At 35.6% G+C, this 14,162-nt stretch overlaps 1 protein-coding gene across 2 annotated transcripts in view; it reads right to left on the bottom strand.

Moving 5' to 3' along the window:
* LOC132748829 (glucosidase 2 subunit beta-like) overlaps positions 1-11,360 on the bottom strand; it is a 33,276-nt gene extending 21,916 nt beyond the window's left edge. For both annotated transcript variants that reach the window (XM_060738478.1, XM_060738477.1), the window contains exons 1-5: positions 11,193-11,360; positions 4,070-4,186; positions 1,283-1,378; positions 839-896; positions 263-380 (exon numbers count right to left, since the gene is read on the bottom strand). In XM_060738478.1, coding sequence (XP_060594461.1) covers positions 263-380; positions 839-896; positions 1,283-1,378; positions 4,070-4,186; positions 11,193-11,283 — 480 coding nt within the window. In that variant the 5' untranslated portion in view covers positions 11,284-11,360. The remainder of the gene's footprint in view (positions 1-262; positions 381-838; positions 897-1,282; positions 1,379-4,069; positions 4,187-11,192) is intronic.
* Positions 11,361-14,162: the final 2,802 nt, after the last annotated feature.

Here is a 14,162-nt window from a genome sequence, read left to right on the forward strand (position 1 = left end):
TGCATTTTGAAGAACTGCTCCAGACAAAACTGGACACACCCCAGGCCAATCCACCCATCCACCAGGGGCAATCCAAAAATACAATGCATTTCTCAAAAACTTTACAAAAAGGAGAGGTGTTAAGCATATGGCCATTATCACAGGTTTGGATAATTTATTTTTTCATACAAGGCCAAGTTAGATATTTGAAAAATCCTGTATTTAACAACTTAATTAACATAGAGTTAAAGTTGAAAAAATATAGACTTCATTTCAATCTTACCTTTTTCTGTTCCCTGGTTTGTTTTCCCTCCTCAATAAATTTCAACTTTAACTTGAATCCCTCTTCCTGTAATTGCCTAACTCTGTCAGCCTCTTCTCGCATCTTTTTACCTAACTCTCTACAAAACAACATTCAAACACATTCACTAATCTGGAACAACAAATGTTCTCATACATTTTAATATATTCTATTTATGAGTTACAAGATATTGTTCAAAATTTCAAAGTTGTTTTTTATGAACAACAAGATATTGTTTTAAATTTCAAAGCAGTACTGAATACAAACATTGTATTATCTAGGAGATAAACACTTATCATATCTTAGATAATTATATTTCTTTCAAACAATCTAATCACTAAATGTTCTGCTGATGAATTTGAGTATGGTAATAAAATGTGTTCCCCTTTGAATTTGGAACTTACAATTCTAGTTTTAGAGATATTATCAAACTGAATAGCCAACAGTATAAAGCCAGGTCAGACACCTTGGATGTGCAGACTGTCATAGTTCTATACTGTTGGCATGTGCTAGTCACTGTCAATGTAATAACTAGGAATGTAAGCAAGACCATCATACTTGCAGTTGTTGACACAATCAATGCTACCGTCCCACTCATCAGTGCCATCACAACAATCTATATAAACACACACAAAATGTTACACTCTGACTAATACAAACAACACATTTTACAAAGTATCAGGCCTGAGTAAAATACCCTGAAGAAAGTACATGTACATGCACTCATTCTTAAAAAAAATATGATCACAAATCAATATTTAAATAATCATCAAGTCACTTTATTTGTAATGTTTTATTGGTTCAACCAAATATTTGTTAAACAAAATCTAATGCCAAATCTAGTCACTATAACATTATAATAATTCTTCATGCTAGAGTTTCGAGTCTTAAAACCTAAAGGCAGAGTTTCTCTATGACCGATACTAGGACTAAAAACAGTCCCACTATTCTTCATATTGCAAAACTAAATTAAAAATCAAACATTTAAATGAAGTAACTTACCACAAATACCATCATTGACTCTTGAAGATAGAACATTTAGTGGCTTGTATCCAGCATTAGTACAATGAAATTTTCCAACAGGACATGCTGATGTACCTGAAATCATGTTTCCATGACGATATGAATTTTTATTGCTGTCATTACTATGAAGATTTCACTAAAATTTAGGATGGGCACCATATAATGTGGGCACAATTTTTGGTTAAACCAATCTAAATGTACATTTCTCTTTATTGCCTATGAAGCTACCAGGTTACTTTTTTCTACATTTATACATGTTATATGGATCAAACATTATAAAACTAAGTTAACTAACAATACTTCATATCGTATTACAGCATTATACAATACACAACTGATAATATGTTTTAATCTGAATACATTCAACAAACCAGTTTATATTTACACTCTATGAAAGCAAACAATTCAATAAACTTGTGATAAAGGTTTAATATTTGTTTAATTTATAAATGACAAGTTTGAAGCATCTGAGAAAATCAGATATCTTAACAAACAAGAGGGCCATGATGGCCCTGAGGTCGCTCACCTGTATATAGCCCCCCCCCCCCCCCGGGTCAATTTTTACCCAAGGGCTTTTATTTGAACAGACTTGGTAGACACCCATAAGAAGATGTTTCATGCTAAACATCTAAGTTCTAGCTCATTGGGTTTTTTTAAAAGAAGATTTTTAAGTTTTTACTATACACATATAGTTAAAAAACAATGACACCCCTGGGGCAGGGCCAGTTTTGACCCCGGGCTTTTATTTGAACAAACTTTGTAGATATTTACTTAAAGATGTTTCATGTATAATATCTAAACTCAAGCTATTTGGGTTTTTTCAAAGAAGATTTTTAAGTTTTTGCTATACACATATAAGGAAAATCAATGACCCCCGGGGCAGGCCAGTTTTGACCCCAGGGCTTTTATTTGAACATACTTGGTAGACACCCATTAGAACATGTTTCATGCTAAATATCTTAGCTCTAGCTCTTTGAGTTCTTTAAAAGAAGATTTTTTAAGTTTTTACTATATGCATATAGGGAAAATCAATGACCCCCTGGGGCTGGGCCAATTTTGACCCCAGGGCTTTTATTTGAACAAACTTGGTAGACACTCATTAGAAGATGTTTCATGCTAAATATCTTAGCTCTAGCTCTTTGGGTTCTTTAAAAGAAGATTTTTTAAGTTTTTACTATATGCATATAGGGAAAATCTATGACCCCCTGGGACGGGGCCAATTTTGACCGCAGGGCTTTTATTTGAACAAACTTGGTAGACATTCACTAGAAGATGTTTCATGCCAAATATCTAAGCTCTAGCTCTTATGGTTCTTTAAAAGAAGATTTTTTAAGTTTTTACTATATGCATATAGGGAAAATCAATGACCCCCTGGGGCGGGGCCAATTTTGACCCCAGGGCTTTTATTTGAACAAACTTGGTAGACACTCACTAGAAGATATTTCATGTCAAATATCTTAGCTCTAGCTCTTTGGGTTCTTTAAAAGAAGATTTTTTAAGTTTTTACTATATGCATATAGGGAAAATCTATGACCCCCTGGGGCAGGGCCAATTTTGACCTCAGGGCTTTTATTTGAACAAACTTGGTAGACACTCATTAGAAGATGTTTCATGCTAAATATCTTATCTCTAGCTCTTTGGGTTCTTTAAAAGAAGATTTTTTAAGTTTTTACTATATGCATATAGGGAAAATCAATGACCCCCTGGGGCGGGACCAATTTTGACCCCAGGGCTTTTATTTGAACAAACTTGGTAGACATTCACTAGATGATGTTTCATGCCAAATATCTAAGCTCTAGCTTTTACAGTTCTTTAAAAGAAGATTTTTTAAGTTTTTACTATATGCATATAGGGAAAATCAATGACCCCCCGTGCCGGGGCCAATTTTGACCCCAGGGCTTTTATTTGAACAAACTTGGTAGACACTCATTAGAAGATGTTTCATGCTAAATATCTTAGCTCTAGCTCTTTGGGTTCTTTAAAAGAAGATTTTTTAAGTTTTTACTATATGCATATAGGGAAAATCAATGACCCCCTGGGGCGGGACCAATTTTGACCCCAGGGCTTTTATTTGAACAAACTTGGTAGACATTCACTAGATGATGTTTCATGCCAAATATCTAAGCTCTAGCTTTTACAGTTCTTTAAAAGAAGATTTTTTAAGTTTTTACTATATGCATATAGGGAAAATCAATGACCCCCGTGCCGGGGCCAATTTTGACCCCAGGGCTTTTATTTGAACAAACTTGGTAGACACTCACTAGAAGATGTTTCATGCCAAATATCTTAGCTCTAGCTCTTTGGGTTCTTTAAAAGAAGATTTTTAAGTTTTTACTATATGCATATAGGGAAAATCAATGACCCCCTGGGGCGGGGCCAATTTTGACCCTAGGGCTTTTATTTGAACAAACTTGGTAGACACTCATAAGAAGATGTTTCATGCCAAATATCTAAGCTCTAGCTCTTATGGTTCTTTAAAAGAAGATATTTAAAGATTTTTCTTTCGGTTGCCATGGCAACCAGAGTTCTGCATGAAATGGAATTCTTTGAACAATCTTGATAGAGCTTCATACAAAGAGTATTCCTGCCAAGTTTCATTAACATTGGCCTTGCGGTATCATAGAAGATGTCCTTAGAATATTTAAAATGTGGACGGACGACAGACGACGGACGCCATTTGGTTGGCCATCCTAAAAGCTCACCTGCACTTTGTGCAAGGTGAGCTAAAAAGCCAAGATATTTGAAGACTAAAGCAACACAACCTACCTGGTTCATCGGTGCCGTCTGGACAGTCACAGTAATCATCATTCACATACTCAAACGGGATCTGCTTACTGCCGTCAAGACATTGAAACGGTACATCAGGACGGTAAAAACTGGACACTGTAAATAATGTTCAAATCTAAACATTAAATACTGGACAACACAGCGGCCATCAGAGAAAAGTAATACCCATCATTATGTTTCAACTGGATGTTTGCTTCATTAAATTTGAAATTCTTTATCATGTTAATCATTTATTTTTTCTTTGAACAGAAACTGGATTAATTTTACAATCCCTGGTGACGGATATTTAATTTACCATTGAATCATTATAGATCCTGAAATTACATAACAAAGGTAAAACTATATTTTTTATGGAATAATCAAATTGCTTTTGTAGTATATTTCATTCTACTGCTTCTAACAACACATGTTCAGTTAAACGATTTAGCACTACTTACAAACCCAAGCCAGACTGGCCTAAATGTAATTGTTATAAAGCAATATAGTCAGGGCACTCAATACTATTGTGCATACATGTGAACTCTCCCACTTTAAGTGGGAGACTCCCACTTTCTGCAGGATTTTTTCAAAGGACTTTCTTCTTTGTTTATTGCAAATTCTAAAATCTCCCTCTTTTTTAAGAAAAATCTTCTACGTGATCATCAAAAAAAGTTCACATGCATGATTGTGGATAGTTTATCAGATTCTAGGAAGCTACATATCTTGCTTACAGAAGGTGCGTCAGTGCTTCTACTCAGGTGCCCGATTTCCGAGTTTTATTGTTATAAATATGATAAGTAGATCTACATGCTGGGATTGAAAAACAAACAATTCATTTCGATTTCAATGCGTTTGGTGTATGTGGCTTTGTCAAGTTTGTGATAACTGACATAATTTACTCATTAGGAAATTACTGTAGCTTGTCACACATGCCTTTGTTGAATGCATAATTTTGTAGTAACTAGTCCTTTTTTAATTATGTTAACTAATCAGAATTAGCTTATGTTATCTTATCATTGTTTTGTTTATGTACATTTACATTTAATGTACTGATATTTATTTTATATTGTATGCCTGAGAATATAATCGTGCAGATTTTCAACGTTTAAATAACCTTATACAGTCAACAGACTGGTCTTTTTTATATAATGATTCCGTTCATAAGGCATGTGAATCTTTTACAGCACTACTTTTAGACCTAGCTAAAGAGTGACTATTCCTATGCGTTTAGTAACAATTCGACCAAAAGATAAGCCCTGGTATGACTTGGAAATACGTAGAACATCAAGACAACGTGATCGGAGTAAGAAACAAGCAAATTCGTTGAATTTATATCCCCCGCCGAGTACTGGTTATTATTAACACAACAACTGAAGACATAAGGCTTTATTTATATATTAATCATGGCATAAACTGTAATATTCTTTGAACTTGAAGCCTTGTACCTTCAAACAAGAAGAATTTTCAAGTTTTCACTATATACATATAAGGAAAATCTATGACCCCCTGGAGTGGGGACAATTTTGACCCCAGGGCTAAAATTTGAACAATTTTGGTAGAGGACCTATAGGTTATATCATATACCAAATATCAAAGCTCTAGGCCTTGTACTTTCAGACAAGATTTTTTAATTTTGCATTTTTGAAAACTCCTTTTCTGGCCCTGTGACCTACTTATGCAACAGACCGGAACCATTTGATCAACTTTGGCAGGGACCACCCTAGGATCATTCCTGTAAAGTTTGGTTGCTGTGCAGTCATTTGTTTCTGAGGAGATGTTGTTTAAAGAAATTGCTGACGACGCACGACGACGGACGGTGGGGGATCACAATAGCTCACCTAGATGTAAAAACATCTTAATCTCCAGACTTCATTGCCATTTTCAAGGCATCAAGAAGGGATCTCACAATTTTCAAATATTTTTAAATGTTATTGTAACAAATCATTTTAATTCTTCTTTAATAAAAACTAGAAATGTGTCCATAGGACACAGGTGCCCCCACCGCGCCACTGTTCTGTCAATCTTATGACTCTAGGTCAAATATTTTTAGAAAACTAAAAATCTTTTTACTAAGTAAAGGGCAAGAACTTTACAAATACTGAATAAATCCCCAAGCAAACCCCAAGTTGAAAATTGCAAATTTATACTACTGTAATTCAAGGGCAATAACTCTAACAAAACTGAAAAAAATCCACATGCAAAGTCCCAGGTTCATAGCTTCACAGTGAGGTGAATCATTATTCCTGTAATTTAGTGATGTTGATCATTATTCCTGTAAAGTTGGTCGATTCTAACTCAAGCACTCAAGGATCAAATAACAACATAATGAAACAGTTTTTACTAAGTCAAGGGAAATAACTCTACAAATACTGGATAAATCCACAAGCGAAACCCCAGGAACAAACTAAATATGCTGAGCAACTTTCCAATAAGGTTTAATGACTCTATGTCAAATCCTTTTTGAGTTACATGCGACACATGTTGAAAATTGCAAAACATTTTCTAAGTCAAGGGCAATAACTCTAAAAATACTAAATAAATCCAGACGAAAATACCCAGGTGCACAACTACATATGCTGATCAACATTCCTGTAAAGTATCATGACTCTAGGTCAAATCCTTTTTGAGTTACATGCGACACAAGTTGAAAATTGCAAAATTTTACTAAGTCAAGGGCAATAACTCTAAAAATACTAAATAAATCCAGACGAAAATACCCAGGTGCACAACTACACATACTGATCAACATTCCTGTAAAGTTTCATGACTCTAGGTCAAATACTTTTTGAGTTACATGCGACACAAGTTGAAAATTACAAAATTTTACTAAGTCAAGAGCAATAACTCTAAAAATACTAAAAATATCCAGACGAAAATACCCAGGTGCACAACTACACATACTGATCAACATTCCTGTAAAGTTTCATGACTCTAGGTCAAATACTTTTTGAGTTACATGCGACACAAGTTGAAAACAAGAATGTCGAACGACACATATACCCCCCTTTCTAGCCATTGACTCACATAATTGGTAATTTTATTACAGAAACTTGCCAAAAAATGGGTACATGGAAGTGTTCAATTATGGAAAAATCAACGGAAACCATTTTGACATTTAAGGCCCATGTGACATTGACCTTTGACCTAATGACCCCTAAATCAATAGAGGTCATCTAATACTTATGACCAATAACTAGGTGAAATATGAAGACTTTGTGATGAATACTTTTCAAGATAATCAGCGGAAACCCTTTTGACATTTAAGGCCCCTGTGACCTTGACCTTTGACCTAGTGACCCCAAAATCAATAGGGGTCATCTACTAGTGATGACCAGTCACTATGTGAAATATGAAGACTTTGTGATGAATACTTTTCAAGATAATCAGCGGAAACCATTTTTCACATTTTAAGGTCCCTGTGACCTTGACCTTTGACCTAGTGACCCCAAAATCAATAGGGGTCATCTACTAGTGATGACCAATCACTATGTGAAATATGAAAACTTTGTGATACATACTTTTCAAGATAATCAGCGGAAACCCTTTTTGACATTTAAGGCCCCTGTGACCTTGACCTTTGACCTAGTGACCCCAAAATCAATAGGGGTCATCTACTAGTTATGACCAATCACTGTGTGAAATATGAAGACTTTTGTGATACATACTTTTCAAAGATAATCAGCGGAAACCATTTTTGACATTTTAAGGTCCCTGTGACCTTGACCTTTGACCTAGTGACCCAAAATCAATAGGGGTCATCTACTAGTTATGACCAATCACTGTGTGAAATATGAAGACTTTGTGATACATACTTTTTAAGATAATCAGCAGAAACCATTTTGACATTTAAGGTCCCTGTGACCTTGACCTTTAACCTAGTGACCCCAAAATCAATAGGGGTCATCTACTAGTTATGACCAATCACTATGTGAAATATGAAGACTTTGTGATAAATACTTTTCAAGATAATCAGCGGAAACCATGTGGTCTACCGACGGACAGACGGACAGACCGACAGACGGACCGACAGACAGACAGACCGACATTAGCAAAACAATATACCCCCTCTTCTTCGAAGGGGGGCATAATTACAAAATTTTACTAAGTCAAGGGCAATAACTCTAAAAATACTAAAAATATCCAGACGAAAATACCCAGGTGCACAACTTCACATGCTGATCAACATTCCCATAAAGTTTCGTTGAATTCCAGCCATTAGTTGCAGAGAACTACTCCGGAAACGAAATTCGGACGGATGGATGGACGGACGGATGGACGGACGGACGGACGGATGGAAGGACGGACAACGCCAAAACTATATCCCCCTCCCGATTCCATCGGCGGGGGATAAAAAGCGATTAGAACTAATTCTTTAAATGACTGGAATGCCTTTAAACGTCTCCGTAATAAAGTCAATAACTTAAAAACTCACGCTAAAGAATCTTTTTTTAACAATTTAGAATACTCGTTAGAGGAATCATGTAATACTAATCCGAGGCAATATTGGAAAACAGTCCAATTACTGATAAAAGAAAACTCTACTGCGTTTAGTTCAATACCATCTCTTATCATTAATGAAAATAATAATGAGAAACATTTCACAACTGATTCCGAAAAGGCCAACTGCTTAAATGAATACTTTACTTCCGTTTCAAAAATTGACTCATCAGCTACTCATCTTCCGGAATTTGTTTACAAATCAAATAACAATTTAGAAGATTTTAGCGTAAATACTCAAGAAGTTTTAGACATACTATCACTTTTGCCTGTAAATAAAGCAGTCGGGCCTGATCAAATAAGTCATAAATTATTAAAAGAAACTCGATACAGTATACCGGTATGTTATCCTTTAACTATATTGTTTAATAGGTCTCTCTCTGAAGGTATTTATCCAAATACTTGGAAATTTGCAAAAGTGATGCCACTTTATAAAAAAGGTAACAAAAACTCGCCATCAAATTATAGACCTATCTCATTGATTAGCTGTGTAGGTAAAGTTATGGAAAGGGTTATCTTTAAACATATTTACAATCATTTACACTCAAATAATTTAATCTATCCATTACAGTCTGGTTTTATTCCCGGACATTCTACGGTATATCAGCTTATTGACATTTATCATCAAATTTGTGAATCATTTGACAAAAAACAATCAACATGTATAATTTTTTGTGACATATCGAAAGCTTTTGACAGAGTCTGGCATCAAGGTCTTATTTTTAAACTTACACAGTATGGTATTAATGGTAATTTATTAAATTGGACTATCGACTACCTCTCTGAAAGAAAACAGTCCGTCTTTGTAGGTTCAGAACTGTCCGAAACACTTGACATCTCTGCAGGGGTACCCCAGGGATCGGCTCTTTTATTTCTCATCTATGTTAATGATATTGCCGAAAATTTGATAAGTATAACACGTCTTTTTCGCAGATGACAGCTCATTGGCCGTTTTCATCCCAATGACATGCGTTACATAGAATCTACTTTAAAATCACTATCTCGAAATTATCGATAAATGGTCCAAACAATGGCTTGTAAGTTTAAACCCCAATAAAACGGAGGTTATGTTTTTTTTCATCAACTACATCCGAAAAGCCTACTCTCCTTTTTTTAATGATAATGTTATTCTTGATTTTGTAGATCATCACAAACATTTTAGGTATAACTTTTTCAAACGGATTTAAAAATGGCATCAGCATATTGGTAACATTATTACATCAGCCTCTAAAGTTTTGAGTACCATGCGTGCACTTAAGTTTAAACTGAAACGCTCCACTCTAAATAAAAAATTTACATTTCATACATGCGTCCAATATTAGAATATGCCTCCGTTGTGTGGGGACGGATGTACAGTTTACGAAAAAACAATCACTGAACAACTACAGTATGATGTCCAGCGCGCATAGTAACAGGTCTTTACCAGGTCGGTATCGATCCCCAATCTTATTATTAAAGAAGTTGGGTGGGTTTCCCTCTCAGACAGGCGTAAAATACAAAAATTAGTTACGGTTTTTAAAGCCTAAAAATGGTCTTCTTCCACAATACCTTGAAAACATAAATTTCCATCGAATTTTGGTTTCAGAAACAACAAATTACTCGTTAAGTAACAACAACAATTACATAACTATAGCTTAGGCGCACCGAAACGTACAACAAATCATTTATACCTTCTGCTACTGAATTATGGAATGCATTAGACACCGAAATTCGCGAAATTAATTCATTGAATATTTTTAAATCTAGAATGAAAGAAAAGTTTAAAGCCCCAGTAGTACCTAAACACTTTTTGTTTGGGTATAGATATTTGTCAGTTTTTACATGCTCCGATTAAGGAACAATTGTAGCAACTTACACGCTGACCTTTTTCAAAAATCATTTGAGAGAAAGCCTGACTTGTATATGTGGGAACCTTTGTTTAGGATGCCGAGCACTATATATTTTGCTGTCCATTATTTAAACCTCAGAAGACTTATTACTCTTCGCAGAAACCAGAATTTTTTCATCCTCTTAATGTTGAGCTATTACTGTGGGGTAGCAATTCTTTAGATGTTAACAATAATGAACAAATATTTGCGGCTGTCCAAAAATTTTATCAAAACTACTGACCGTTTTCGAAAACACATGATATTTCTGTAAAACGGCCAATTGTATTTATCCTAATAACCTGGGTACCACAAATAATTGACAATCAAACATTTATGATGGGACGTTTACTCCCAATGACGAATAATGCTGGATCCTTAACCTTGCCGTTATAATATAAATACATAAATTAAAAAAAAATTTCTTTCTTACTTATTTCTTACATTGTTTTATATTTATATGTTAATCTGTCTTTATTTTTTTTCCTTTGTTCGCTTTATATGTATACATGTCACACTTTCTCATATAAATGCCATCAATGTTGATTAATATATTTTTCAGGGGGAGGGCCGATCGCTAATGTTGTAAGAACTTGGGCCCAACCCTTTTGCTATTTGGAAATCAATTTGTTCTCTGTATATTTACATGTATATATTAGCAAACTAAGCAAAAAATATGAGAAGGCCCATGATTGGTAATAAAAAATACTATTCTATTCACAAGCCGATTAGTCTAACATTTGAATTTTTCTCAAACTTACTCGATATAGATACGCCCCTTGGTCTCGGAAAACTTGCTAAACATGACGATACACAGAAACAAAGAATCAAAAGTTTTAGTTTAGAATTCATTTTTATTGTATTCGTGTACACAGGTACGGTGCGATTTTTGCCGTTACACCGGTTGCCGGCACGAAACTGCACGTGATTGGTTGGTTTACCGATTGAAAATTACTACTGTATAGAATCTGCGAGTAGTAAAACTGTATTTGACGCGATGTCTGACCTGGGACCAAAATATACTTAAATTAGATCTAAATAAAACAGGGTCTTTCAAATAGAAAAATTTGAAAGACCTTGAATAAAATAAAATGTAGATAGACTCTATCTATTATTTTTTGTCGCAGGTCTGACAATGCAAAACTAAGAATATATACATACGTATGACATAAATATGTCACTTTTTGCATGGGGAGTTGTTGAAAATAATATGACCAGTTTCCATTATTTATATCTGTTAATTCAAAAATCATGAGAATTAAAGAAAATATACTGACGGGCAAAAGAAAAACCCCAACGGAGTTTGGCGTTATTGTCCTCATACCTATTAAAATTTTAGTTAAATATAGTTTGCATACATGTACATTGACCGACAATCACGACAAAGAAAACTCGTAGGCTTCTATTCAGCCCGATGTTTATTTCTGGTGGCTGCTCACGATTTCCACGTGCACCTCGTGTATGTTTACCACGTGGTGAAATCGGTCACATTTTACACAGTTACATATGTGCTAGTCGATACACAATCACTCCGCACAATCACAATCACAACTTTAGAGATTTACTTATTAAACATTCGTATTTAAGAATGCCATCGCTAAATTCTGAAAAGAGAGCTCGAGCTTTGGCTATGCTCGGATGCGGACGAACGCAAGAACAAATCGCCAGACGTGACGTTTTAATGTCTCGCGTTCGACGATTCGGCGTTTTGTTCGATGTGTTGGAGTTACGGGAGCGTTTGCCGATCGGCCACGTTCAGGAAGACCTCGTGTGACGTCTGCCAGACAAGATAATTTTATACATCAACGTCATTTGCGTGACAGGTTTGTGACGGCGGAAGCGACGTCGCGTTTAGTGGTCGGTAACCGTGGTCGCCCAATAAGTCGTTATACGGTTAGAAGACGACTGAGGGAACGCGAGATTACCTGCCGTAGACCCTACTGTGGTTTAGTTCTAACTTTACGCCACCGTCACCAACGTCTGATCAGGGCCCGCAACCAACGCGGTCAGCGTTGAGAGAACGTGGTGTTCAGCGACGAGTAGCGTTTCAACTTATGGAACACTTACGGGCATATCGGTGTGTACAGGCGACGTCGAGAACGCTACGTTGACAATTGCGTTGTGGAGAACAATCCGTACGGAAGTGCGGAGTTTTGGTCTGGGCAGTTTAAGACACAACTTGTCGTCTGCCAAGGTAACCTCACAGCAAGGCGTTACATAGACCAGGTTTTACGTATACATTTTATGTATAGATTATGCCTAATCAATTTTTATTGCAGCTGTTTTTTATTACATGCTTTTCGGTGGTTTATAGAAATATATCAGTGATATAAAAATGGTAATTTCACTGTTTGAAACAGTGAAATTACCACTTTGATAATTTCACTGTTTTGAATTTAAGCCCCTTACGTTATTTCAGTGAAATACCAGCGTGCACAGTACTGGGAACCAACTTAATGACGTGACATCGTAAATGACGTCACGTTATATTATTATTTGGCGCGCTTTTCATTCAGTATTAGGTTAAATGTCTTTTTAAAACGTTTCTTTGCATATAATAAAAAGAAAATTTGTTTAGTTTAGTGTAAGATTGAAATATATTTCACCTTGTGAACACCAAAAGTTCATATTTCACTCGTGGCTGCGCCACTTGTGAAATATACCTTTTGGTGCTCACTCGGTGAAATATATTCCGATCTTACACTGAACTAAACAAATATCCTCTATATCTTTGTTGATATTATATTTTATGTTATATACAGTCGGTTATAAAAGCTCCTAGAGCTTATGTTGTACTGTTGAAAACTTGCCGACTTGAAATAAAACTTATCTTATCTTATCTTATCTTATCTTATCGTTTACGTCCTGTGGTTGTACCGATGTTCCGCCAACTTCAAAACCTGGTCTACCAGCACAACAACGCGCGACCACACGTTGCACGTGCCACCCGGGACTTTCTTCAGGCGAACAACTTTGGCTTTGCCTTGGCCGGCGTGTTCACCGGATTGCAACCCGGTTGAACACATGTGTGATTACCTTGTACGTCGGATACGTCGACGTCAACCCCAGCCAGCAAACGTCCAGCAACTGACGGCAGCGCTGCACCAGGAGTAGAGAAGAATCCCTCGTTATCTTCTACGCTATTTGTGCGGTTCCATTAGACGCCACCTTGCTGCTGTTGTCGCAAGTAGAGGTGGACATACACGCTACTGATTTTCGGAATGAAAATTCCACGACAGGTCTATCTAAAATTCCATTTTTTTTAAAAACTGTAACACTTTGATAATTTCTTAACGATCATTTTTTAATTAAAAATATTCAAATTTGCAGATGAAAATAAGTTTTTTAAAATCACGAATACTAAAAAATCGGACATCAAATAGGAATGGGCGTTTCTTTTGCACGTCAGTGTATAATGTAACATGTCCTGCAAAATTTATTATGAAAAGACAGATTGGTCTACCTTTCATTATCTTAGCAAATCTATTTGAAAGACCCTGCCATATGGTACTGCCGCGAACTTTATCATGGATTTATATTACAATTAATGTCCGTGACTTTATTTACATGTAATTAAAGTCCGTGGAACTGCCAACTTCTCTCGCGAGTGTTATAGGCAGGAAAGCTTATTACTGATATATAAAAAAACTTTTACCTTTTATTCCATACCAAATGTCGAAAATGTTATTTTTTAGTATTAAACCTTATATTAAGATTTATGTCTCCTTACT

The sequence above is a fragment of the Ruditapes philippinarum genome, unplaced genomic scaffold (assembly GCF_026571515.1).
Source record: "Ruditapes philippinarum isolate M1 unplaced genomic scaffold, ASM2657151v2 ctg832_1_1_1_1, whole genome shotgun sequence".
Lineage (NCBI taxonomy): Eukaryota > Metazoa > Mollusca > Bivalvia > Venerida > Veneridae > Ruditapes > Ruditapes philippinarum.